Genomic DNA, 12524 nt, shown 5'->3' on the forward strand with positions numbered 1-12524 from the left:
TGCATATTCCCTCTGTGGGTTAGCTAGTATCTTGCGCAGAAGGGGGACTTCCAGTGTCTCACTCAAAAAGGTCTAAATGGGATTGTAGAGAGTACAGGCTTGGGTCAGTTTCAAAATACCCCGGAATATATTAATCAATGCACATGAAGTAAAGGTAATTCACAAGTTTTTGCAGAGCCCCACCCCCTTCCGGCCTCTGTTTCATTCCTACCCAGAGACCTCAAAGCAAAGCACAACTCTGGATGACTAAATCAATACTGTTATATTAACCTGCAGTGAAAGGGCATGTGGTGGGATGGTAGTTATTATTATTATATTGATTAATTAAGTCTGCCTAACTCTAATCTTGGCTTCTGCTAGTTCTAAAGTGTAATCCCTCTGTCCAAATTTTTGTTTGGGGACAGTATACATTTTGGAGCTAAAATAATCATTTGCATTTGTATCCTTTTTTCGTTTGTCGATACACATTTAGTAAAGTCTGTTAAGTCTTGAACTGGAAGTCTGCTTACAGGTTTAGTGTAGCATTTTTATTGTCAAATAAAATTTCATATTGTCCTCTTTTTCATATCGGATTTGTGTTTGCACAATAATGTTAGTGGCTTTTGGCTTCCTTTTAGGAAGAAGTGGAGTTTTAAGATGTGAAGATGACCAGAAGCTTTTAATGTGCTTGCCAAAAACATGTAGGATGTCTCACTAAATGAGTGAGTGAACATCAGGTCAGGTCACCATTTCCTATTGGGCCACTGAGGAACCCATCCGTAGTGGCTCTTGCTGGGACTGTGGACATCCTCCAAGATAGCAGGGTGGATATCCTTGCAATAAACCAGCTTATGAGTTATAGATGGAGGTTAGAAAACGGACCACACCAATGTTATATTTGGTAGCAATCCCATAGCTGGAGCAAAGCTAGAGTAATGTTTCATACATTTTCCTGCACGTTTGATCGCTGTCTATGAAAAGAACCCACTTTCTTTGTTCCAATGCATTGACAAAAACTGTATGTTGCTGCCTTTACTGCTGCCTGTGAACATCCACTTTGTTCGCCTCCTGTGGACAGGTCGCCAAACGAATTAGCTACAATACACAGTAAAGCCTACAAATGGAAAAGATTAATTTACCATGCCAGTGCCTTGACAGTAGCCAATCTCTGGATACAGCCAAGCTAAACCACGTAATATTCTGCGCAGTCGTGGCACTCCAATGCTGTTCATGTTGGAGAAGCAAGCATTGCTGGGCATAGTGCGGAGCAGGTCTTTCTCAATCTATCAGACATTAAGTGTTACATATAAGCATTTTAGATTCAATTAGAGATAAGGCTTCCCATCTTGTTGTTCTTAATCTAAATCCCAGAGCGCACAATACTTTCTACATCCTGATAAAGCAAGACTGAATTTAGAGACCTCCAATATCAGCATGGAAGCCTGACAAAAGAGTGTACGATTTTCATCCATTTAGTAATTCCTTCCCTGCATTCAGAGGTAAACTGCCCAAGGTGTAAGAGAGCTGGCACTAATCTACAAAAATTACCCACTTGTTTGGCAGCAATGGTTTCGTCATTTGAGCTGTTCTTCACAATTTCTCGGTAAGACATTTCTGTATTTCTCTTCTTCTGCAGAGCACCTGACAGCCGCATCCACAGCTGAGGAAAACAGAGGAAAGGGGTTAGCACAGGAAACTTAAGCAGTCAGCTGCCCTCTCTCCATTTCTAGCCAGGAGAACCCTCACCTGTGGTCTCATGCTGTGAGGAATGCCAGCCAATACCAGAGATCGCAGCTTGTCTGAACGTGGAAGTGTGACTTCAATCTTATCCCAAGTTAAGTCCCCCACATCATGGTTGTGTGTGAACTCCAAGTGAGCCTGCCATTTCAGCCTCTGTTGTGGCTCTTCAGTCAGTGGGATGCCCAAGAGCTTGCTGGAATTTGGCTCAGCACCATCTGGAGCAAAAAGCACACATTATAGAGTTATGGGAAGAAAAGAGTATGGTGGCCATTGCCTTATACATCTAGAAAATATGATCCTTTAAATAGTTACATTCTACACCCAGGAGAAACAGGAAGCAATCTTTGGACTGGAGTGGGTACCTGGAGCTGTAAAATTGTTAGAGGACTACAACTCCTATGACTCATGACCATTGGCTAGCAGTTGCAGCCCAACAATATCTGGAGTGCCACAATTATTCACCCAACTCTCCCTTAGAGGCTTGGCTGTGGGCTTTTTTTTTTTTTAATTATCTCCTGTCTATGGTAGCTACATCTCAATTACTGCTTTCTGTGCTGTCAGCAAAAACTGGCTTCTTCAATCATGAGATCACTATGTATAAATGCAACGCATATGCAAGCAGGAGAAAATAAATATGTTTTTTATCTGAATGTCTGTATACCTACCGGTATTTTTAAAAATTCATATGGAATACCTAAGGTGGCTCAGATCAACAGTTAAGAGCAACAGCAACCACAATTGCAAAGTCTCAAGAATACAGAAAGATGGAATTCAGGTCATCTGCCTCCCCATACTAATTCTAGCAACTGGAATCATTCCAAAATCTTTGATTTAACAATTTTTAAAAAATTGCCAAGAGCTGCTAATTTGTTTCCTGAAATTCAAACTGATTTTGGACATACAGTATATCACAGAAGTGAGTACACTCCCTCACATTTCATAAATATTTTAGTACAGTGGTGCCTCGCAAGTCTTGCGAGGTTCCCTATGCATCAGTCTCAAAAAAAAAAGTCTTGCGAAGCACGGTCACAGAAAAGAAGTCTTGCGAGGCACCATAGTGATCGCAAAAACCAATCGTCTTGTGGGGTTTTCGTCCCACAAGGCAATCGTCTAGCGAGGCACTACTGTATATCTTTTCATGTGAAAACACTGAAGAAATGGCACTTGGTTACAATGTAAAGCAGCGAGTATACAGCTTGTATAACAGTGTAAATGTGTTGTCCTCCCAAAATAACGCAACACACAGCCATTAATGTCTAAACCACTGGCAACAAAAGTGAGACTGGGAAAATCACTCTTTTGGACTACAGTTCCTAGAATCCTCCAACTACCATGGTCACTTCTGGAACCTGTAATCTAAAAAAGTAATTTTTCAAACTTATCAGCTGGGAGGGAGCAGAGGACAACATGTAGCTACAAAATCTTACATGATGGTGGTTCAAATCCATTATGCATGAAAATTTTGTCAAAGTGTATACAAATTGCAGCTTTAAAATATATGTGAGCAAAACTTCAAACTTCTCCTGATTATTACTTGTATATGTTTCAAAAGGAAAAACTGACTTTTACCTATGCATATATCCCTCATTACTGTCATTATATGAAATCATACATATTAGCTTTCAAAACACAATCCTAAACAAGAATTGGAACAGTTCTTTTGGGAATGAACGACTTCTGAGAGAGATCTCAGAAACACAGAATCGTGAGTACAACCACATAAATAAAGACCTTGCCTTCTCTGTCTACTCGGAAACCAAATTCATCATATCGGAATTCTGGTTGCTCAACAGATTCTTCTTTCTGGAAAATAAAACAGAAGGAACCTGTCTTTTTCTTTTTTCTGTCACTAGCTGGTACATTAATGAAATACAACACTTTTCCATGTGACAGACAACTTTGCCTCTAACTTTTTTCCCTCTGGATCTTTAAGAGGGAAAAATCAACCCCCCATTGCTAGAAACCAATCTATAGTAATGTATAGTCTGAAATTAAGAGCTCAAAAATCTGCAATATTCAGATATGTTATCCCAGCAGACTTTCATGTATGAACAATTACACTTGCAAACAAAACTTGTGTTTACATCCAAAAAGCTATTACAAAACAAAAAGGGCTGATTCGCAAACTGCAAAGGATGGCACATTCTCAGTACTTAAGGAATTATTCCTTCTAATCATGAGTAATATGTCATGTGGCTGGCTGGACAGTTGAAAGAGATGGAGCACCCAACTGTGGAGCCAGGGTCCAGCGTTTGGTTAACCACTGTGCCTTCTAGGAGAAGAGCGAGTCTCTGTGGTCTTGGGCAAGCTCTCTGATCCCAAAGAACACGGAGAAGAAAGGACTGGTAAACCACTTCCAAGTACTCTATAGTTAGAAAACATGGAAAAGGCTTCCATACGTCAGAATCAATCTGACAGCAGATTATTATTATGCAGTGTACAGTTTGGCCCCCAAAATAAGTAAAGGAGCACTCTAAGCTATTCTGTTACAGCTCCTCAGATGTGTAACTCAACACAGTAAATCAAGGACAAAAGAAACTTCCTTCAACACTATAATTGTTCTCACATCTTGTTTCACCCAATCAGAATGGCTATTATGAAAAGGGTATCTAAAATATTCAAAGTGTCATTAAAATATTTGACAGTGGTAACTGGAAAAATAATCTGATTCAAATACTAAGTAAATTTTAAAGGGCATGCATAACATTCTGATTTATGGCAAATATGCTTGTATTTTGTTTTATTCTTCCTCTGCCCACTATGCAACAGGCTTTCTATCAGTTTTTCTCACAACAAAAATTATCTGTTAGAGGGTTAAAAGTAATGTTTCTTCAATACACAACCAGCAGTTAAAATGTGTGTATGTCTCGAGCCTGTCTTGTATTTGAACTGGTAAGGGCAACACTGCAGGCAGTCAAGTGCATAGAATTTTACACAAATGGCAGACTGCTCTACTCCTTGTTCTGTGCCCTGCATAAGAAAAAAACCACGACAAGAGGTGGCCCAACACAGAAAGGCAGCAAGCTCCTGCAAGAGAAACACAGCCCTCTATCCCTTCACTGCCAGTACACAAGTTAGTAACATGTTTTGCAGGCTATTAACTTATATGTACAGTGGGGTCTCGACTTAAGAACTTAATCCGTATTAGAAGGTGGTTCTCAAGTCGAAAAGTTCTTAAGTCGAATCTGCATTTCCCATAGGAATGCATTGAAAACCATTTAATCCGTATCTGCTCTTTTCTGTCCATAGAAACTAATGGGAAGCTGCTATTCTGCCTTCTGCCACTAGAGGGGGATATTTTCTTTCTTTTTTCCCCTTAGGTTCAGGGAAGGCAGGGAACACTAAAGGCAGCACTTTAGAACTCTTTTTTTTTAAAAAACGAAGCCAATTTTAAATAATGTTTTAAAGCATGTTGTGCCGATTTTTTCAGCACAAAGGCACTCAGGCAGGCTTTTTAGGTGCTGAGCAAGCCTCCGGAAGCCTGCTCAGAGCCAGCCGATCAGCTGTTAGGCGAGGAGCGGGGAAAACCACAAAATGGCTGCCAGGCTCTTTCTGGGTGTTGGCTTTTAGCTCTTTCCTGCTCTTTTTCCTGTGGTTTGGGGGCTACCAAGGCCTGGTAAGTGACTTTATTTAACAGTACAGTATTTATTTTTAAGTTTCTGACCCTTTCCCCCCCTCCAGAAGCCTCTAAGGGGAGGGAGGGGGGACTTTTTTCCCTGTTCATAACTCGAGGGAAGTTCTCATGTCGAGTCCTTACTTTCCCTATAGGGCAGGTTCGTAACTCGAATTGTTCGCAAGTCGGGTCGTTCGTAAGTCGAGACCCCACTGTAAGTGTTTGCATTCATAATTCACATAGCCCTTTAGGATTTGTTATTACATCATGTTATGTGCTATTAAGTTGAATCTGACTTACAGCAGCCCTAACAGGGTTTCAAGGTAGGTCCCATGAGTCCTAATCTAACACTCTATTCACTATGGCACATTGATTCTCCAGCAAATTATAATTTATAATTAGTAGTATTGCATTAATATTAACTGCACAAATATACTACTACTACTACTACTACCTCATCATCATCATCAAAAACTGATTTGGTACATATATAACTGATCATCCCCCTTGTTTTATTGTACCTGGGTATACTTTGCGAGGATTTCCTGAGGCCATATGCTTGGAGTAAGTGCAGAAAAGGGCCCACCAGCAGTAGGAGTACAAGTTCCTAAATGGAACAACAACACAAACGTGTATAATAACAGACAGAAAAGCCACAAAACCATGGTAGCTATTTGTTAATCCTAAATCACTTTATGAGTCTATCTAAATGGCATTATTTATTTCTCTTTCTCCCAAGCCTGTTTCTGGGTTAGTGCTAGAACTTCCTAGCCCGGCTTCCTCCAGCGGGTGCCCACTCAAAAGCAGTGCCTGGAGGAGGCAGGGCTAGGAAGCCGGGGAGCCCATGGAAGAAGCTGTGCGGCTAAACCGCTGAAATGCAGCATGGCAGTTCGGCCTTTCTCCAGAGGTTACCAGAAAATAAACTGCAGGGACTTCTAGGAAAATATCTAGGAACGCAAATCTCTTCTTCCTATGCAAGAAGAAACTGCAAATTTCTCCATCCTGCAAGTGATCAAGATGTTTTGTGCATTCTTTTCATGCAGATAAAGTGGTTTTGCACCAATCTGCCTAAATAAAATTAACACAAATTAAGCAACTGATGGCTGCTACTCTGTGGAATTCTAAGAATAGAAACATTGGAGGGATGGCTTGTGTCCTTTTAAAAAAATCCCTCAGTTGTTCTGTCTCTCCTCTGTGTGCGTTTTGGTTCTCAAAGGAAAATTATTAAGTTTGCAAACAGTCAGTGCAAACTACAAACAAAACTTAGCACTCCTCCACTGCAAGCAAGGAATCTTGTATAACTTAAACTGTTTCTTGACGTATCCCACAGAGCCAAGATATCCTAAATTGACAAAAATAAATAATACAGCATGCATTCCTTGCATCCCTATTATTTCCTAACTAAGAACAGAAATATGGAATAACTCAATATAAATACGGCACATAAATAGAAGGACTCTGACAACTGTGCACCAATGCCTTTACAAATTAACTTGCATCATAAAAAATTTAATGTTCTACAAGCAGAGATTAACATTGACATGTCCCCTATTCATTTTCTTTGTATTGTATTTTTCTCCCAATAGAAGCACCATTGGCATTTACCAAACACTAATGTTAAGGCCATTAAAATAAAATTTAAAAAACCCACAATATTTTCAAAATTAAGTATATTGCACATTAAAACTACTGAATAAAAACTTAAAAGGTCATTAAAAAGATATGACAACCCCATTAAAAAAACTTTCTTGGCAGCTAACTGCTTACTATAAGCCTACTTTCAAGAAAGTGTTTGCCTACCAGCAGAACAACAATGGGGTGGGGGGTTGAGCTGCTAGCCTGGTCTCCAATGGAAAGGAGTCCCATAGCCTGGGAAGGGACATCAAGAAGATCTGCCCCATGTTCTCACCACATGCACCTCTACAGATGGTGGGATTGAAAGAAAGACCCCCCATAAAATCTTGAAACGCTGGGGATTCATGTGTCACATTTACTTAACTAATAGTAGAAAATGGCATCCAGACAGCTCAAGACACCTTTTATAGGAAACGACACACTTCTCCCCTGCCATTTACACCGACCTAAGGGGCAAAAACCTCACTGCACAGAGTAAAAAAAAAAAAAACAAAAAAAAAAAACATGGCCCCAGAACAGAGACCAGTTAGAATACAGAGAATATTTAGTCTCTGGCATACATCAGCCACATCAAAAATCCTGTTCTACTTTTGGTTATAAAACAACTCCAAACTGAGACAGAGATGACTTTCTGTAATCCAAGTGGATGAAACTGTGGTATTCTACACTGCTCAGATATGCTGAGAAAGTCTTTTTCCAAGGCTGACACATTTCAGAAAATACACAATTATAGTATTCCCTCCTTTGCTTTCATTTTCTCCAGGAAGGAAATGGGGAGGGGGGAGGTAACATGAGTAAAACCACTGAACAATTTTGGTAACTCTGTCATAATACAGAATTTTCAATTTAATTAAAGGAGAACTTCACAGTCTGTGCTATTTCACTACTTTAAATCTGTGGATCTAGGAGTTGGCAGAACAATGAAGAACATGTTTGCTCAACACACAATTAATTCCTTAGATCCAAGGAGTTTAGTCTCACATTCAGTGAGATCAAGTTCCAACTGACTGCTTTCCTAGCCTAGTATGCCTGTATTTCCAGTTATTACTAATGGATGTGAAAGCTAGATAGTGAAGAAAACAACAGGAAAAGAAATTGATTCCTTCAAATTATGGGGCTGGGCAAGAGCTTTGCAGATACCCTGGACCACCAAAAATACAAACAAGTGCGTCCTATATCAAATCAAGCCTAAATTTTCTCTGGAAAGCAAAAAAGGTAAAAATTAAGGTTGTCATACTTGAGGACATTATGAGAAGACAGGGCTTGCTGAAAAAGACAGTCATGCTAAGAAAAGTTGAAGGCAGCAGGAAAATCAAGCATGAAATGGATTGACTCCACAAAGAAAACCACAACCTTGATTTTACGAGAACAGAGTTAAGGACAGGACGTTTTGCAAGTCACTCATTCATAAGGTCACCATAACTTGGGAGGAATCTTGGTGGCATTTAATAAGAACAATGACTTGAGAGTTTAAGCAATTCAGCTAAATATTCAGGATAAAAAAATATGCCAATAAATGGCTGTTCTCTATAAAAGCATTATTTAAAATACAGTATTCTAAAACAGAGGAGTTAAGTTGAAAGGCAAACCATGTGAGGAAACATACTGAAAAACACAATTTTGAAAATCAGGCTCTTGAAAAATATGGCAAAGCAAGTTGATCAATTAAGACTTTAGCTCCTTCTGAGTTGGCAGGTCCTCAGGCACAGTTACAACTAGGTGAAGCTTTTCAGGGAGTATGTTTTGTTAAAATCATTGTTCCAAAAGCTGGCGTAAGAAGACAAATTTCTTTCACTGTTAAATATTTAACTTGTTTTATTTGTTAGCATAAAGGTAGAGGTATGCAAAGAATTAAAGGAAAAAGCCATTAAATTATACAAGATGGCTGGGGTAAGTTTGATTCCACACTGTGCCTCCTATGAGAAAAGCCAGCCTGTGGGGCCTCAGGCAAGCTGCACAATCCCAGGGTACCCCCAGAAGAAGGGACTGGTAAACCACTTCTGTGTATTCTCTAACTAGAAAAATCTGGAAAGGGTAACCATAGCTCAGCATCATTATGGCATGCAACAATAACAACAACAAGAAGAAGTAAATCCTAGTTCTTTATCTAAAACCTGTATTTTAAAATTTAAACCAGTTTTTAAGGATTAAAGAATAAGGATTATAAATGCTATATTATGAGACAATGTACTCAAAAGACAAAACTCTCTTCCTTACAATTATATGAATAGCTTATATAATATATATTTTAAAGTTATTATCCCTATCCCTGACTGAGAAACTAAACAATAAATAAAAATTCCAATCTAAAGGACAAAAGAGTTAATTTCATCTAATTAAGGAGGCATGTATAATCATCATACACAGATGATTTTTTTCAAGCTGTAAAACTCAGTAAAAGTAGGAATAGTATTAAAAACACAGTATCACAATCAGCAATTTAGCATAATGTGCTTACCAGACATGATGATGGTAGAACGTGTTCAATTGCAGCTTGTTGATTCTCCAACAGGTCACTGCCCTGTATAAGACAGAGCTGGGCACAATGACACAAAGGATAAAACTTTAAACCTATACAAAGAACTGGACAATGTAGCCTTTCAGTTGTATTATGGAGTAGTTCTCCACTTATACAACATACTAACAAACTTTAGCCTCCCTACATAATAGTTCAGAAGTCATTCAGGTGGGTTAAGCAGTGTTTAAGCATAAGGCCATCAACATCAAAGAGTGACAGTCAAAAGAGCAGATTTGGCACATCCAGTTTCAAGGGCAGTTTCTAAACTGAAATGTCCACAGGATAATAAAATATCCTTCACAAAAGTGATTGTGGTTTGTGGGTTCAGCAGGATCTGCTGAAGAAGCCAGGAATTCTCTGGCCAAGCAATAAATGCAGATTATAATTTGTCTCAAACAACAGACCAGATCACTGTCCTAGCACTTAACCCATAAATTGTATAGATTTCACCATTGTCATTTAAGATTTAACAGCATTTAGGTAAAAGTCTGAGTTTCTATATTGGATTTCCCAAAACTAAACGTCAAAGTTGAAATAGCTAGTGAACTGGCTGGACAGCTTGGGTGATTTAGGTATATGGCTGCAGAGCGACACAGGCTGGGAGTTCAGGTCCCCATTGTGCCTCCTGTGAGTAGAGCCAGCTTGTGTGGCCATGGGCAAGATGCACAGGTCGCCCCCAGAAGAAGGGAATGGTAAACTACTTCTGAGTATTCTCTACCTGGGAAACCCTGAAAAAAGTCACCATAACTCAGAAGTGACTTGGTGGCACAGAAATATCTATTATTTATTTTAAAAAGGGAAGAGATTTCCTATATGTTTCCTTTGGCAGTGATTTTGTAGCTTATGCTACAAAACGTGAATACAGTACAAACCTGATATAGTAGACCTTAGCGTCTCGTTGCTTGCTGCTCTTCCAGGGCAACATCAGACATTGCTGGGACAGAAACGGCTCAAGGTTTTAAGATGGTGGTAACTCTAGAAAACATGATAAATAGTCCCTCACAAAGTTGAGCAGTAACACATTTATTGTTTGTTAACTGGTAATTTGTTCTAATAGGAACAGTTGCCAAGTCAAGAATATATCCAGGCTTCACAGCAAAGCTGTTATGCACTTTCTCCTGTCTGGATTTGTCATGTGACACTTCCATTGTGAGCGCTGGCAAGAGAAGAAAGAAAGAAGTACCGTGTCTTTGGGAGTTGCATTTCCTCACAGTCTGACGACACTATCATATGTTTGGTTATGAAGAGACCTGGATTTCAGTCTCTGGTTATGAAGAGACGTACATGTTGTGGGGCAGATGCTCATTTTCAGTGTTGATGCCCACTTTTCAGATGGAATATGTAAAATATTTATTCCAAGAGGAAAGCTCGGTAACAATAAAATTTAGAAAAATGACTTGTACTTGGGACTCCCAGTAGCCATTTCAGCTAGAGACTGTGGCCACCTTTTTCCAATGGTCCCTTTCAGATACTTTGAACTTCAACCCCATCAGGGCCAACTATCATTCACATTTTTTTTGTTTATGCCTTTCTCTAGTCTGTACCATCACATGCATGACAAAGAAGTGGATATATACAGTATTTGACAGATTATTCTAATTATCAAGATCGTTTCCACAACAAAATAAGAGCAGCTGCATAGGAACAGGATAGTTTATTAACTTGAATCATAGGCAAACAAAACAAATCTAATGTCTGATAACCAGTCCCCACTTATCTTATATGTGCCCACAAAGCTCACTGAATATATTCATAAATAGCAAAATATAAGATACAGCAAACCAGGTGGGCAGGTTTTTCCTGTCTTGGGTTGCTATGGAGCATTCCCTGGCAACTGCCTTCAAGGCCTGACCATGAGAGGGAGGTATGCAAACACAGCATTGTGACACACTGTGCTACACAAGAGGGTGGGATGAATCAACTGGTGACCAGGAAGCTAGGAAAAGGCTACACACTGAGGAAGCAAGCACTAATATAACCCAGTCAAAGCTCTAGGAGCTAAGCACAGATAATGCAACCTTATATTAAACTTCTTCAGGCACAGCTATTCTGTTCTTTAGGATTATATTCCTAGACTTAAAAACACCTTAGTGATTTTCATTAAGTCTTCTAAATATTTCACAGTGATTTTCCAAAGTAAAACACACAGTACGTCCACTCCAGTATCTGCAAAAATAAATCTGAGGGCATTCAAGTACAAATGCTGGATATTAATGCCAACGCCTCTCTGCTGATCTCTGTGCTATCACATCACCAAATATGCTGCCACAATGGCAGTGCAATCAGATAAATAAGAGCTCAAAGCAACTAATAACCCTCAGATAATTAGATGAGCTGCAAAGACCTATACTCTTCAATGCAACAGGAAGGAAATTATGCATATCAATACCATAGGTGATGAACATTTGTTCTAAACCATCCATCAATCCAACTCTGAAGTGAGCACAGAACATTCCGTTTTTATGCTGGGATTTCCCCACCAAGAGGGGCAAAGCCTGTGGAAATTGGCATGTCATTTATAACACAGTATGTTAGGGCAGATCTTCCCATCTGGGGTCATATATTTTTCTCTCCCCTTGGGGGAGTTGGGTAGGCACTCTCACAGGGACACTGATGAATTAAGTGAATACATTACTGAATGAGTTCATTTTTATTTACTGAAAATAATTTTACAGTACTTTAAAATAATAAAAGTTTAACATAACTATTTAATTAATAACATGGTGAAATCCTCAGTTCTTTGGGTGCTTCCTGAAATAAGCTAAGCCCATATAAACAATTCAAATTGTTCAATGTGATATATGGAATTTGTAAAAAGTAGTATCACATTACAAAATGTTGGGGAAGGATTTAACAACTGCCAGGTCTGTAGCTGCACTTAAAGAGTTCCTGTGAGCTTGTGAAAAAGATGAGTAAACAGGTGTTGTCGTTTCCCGGTCAAGCTCCCTTCCTTAAAGCCACTCAGCCATACTGTTCTTGCTTATCTTAGAATGGGCGTGCCCAGGGAGAGTCAGATGTGGTGAAGACTGTGGAAGTTTG

General features: G+C 39.3%; 1 protein-coding gene across 5 annotated transcripts in view; it reads right to left on the minus strand.

Annotated features, from left to right (window-relative positions):
- Window positions 1-12524, minus strand: part of SGSM3 (small G protein signaling modulator 3) — a 30236-nt gene that overhangs the window by 10793 nt on the left and 6919 nt on the right. For 3 of the 5 annotated variants that reach the window (XM_020787834.3, XM_078376138.1, XM_078376139.1), the window contains exons 2-8: window positions 10358-10460; window positions 9426-9503; window positions 5854-5939; window positions 3456-3522; window positions 1726-1934; window positions 1532-1639; window positions 1119-1262 (exon numbers count right to left, since the gene is read on the minus strand). In XM_020787834.3, the coding sequence (XP_020643493.1) occupies window positions 1119-1262; window positions 1532-1639; window positions 1726-1934; window positions 3456-3522; window positions 5854-5939; window positions 9426-9432 (621 nt within the window). In that variant the 5' untranslated portion in view covers window positions 9433-9503; window positions 10358-10460. The remainder of the gene's footprint in view (window positions 1-1118; window positions 1263-1531; window positions 1640-1725; window positions 1935-3455; window positions 3523-5853; window positions 5940-9425; window positions 9504-10357; window positions 10461-12524) is intronic. The other 2 variants (XM_020787835.3, XM_078376140.1) reach the window with 1 other exon arrangement.

Source organism: Pogona vitticeps, chromosome 5 (genome assembly GCF_051106095.1).
Source record: "Pogona vitticeps strain Pit_001003342236 chromosome 5, PviZW2.1, whole genome shotgun sequence".
In the NCBI taxonomy this organism is placed as follows: Eukaryota; Metazoa; Chordata; class Lepidosauria; order Squamata; family Agamidae; genus Pogona; species Pogona vitticeps.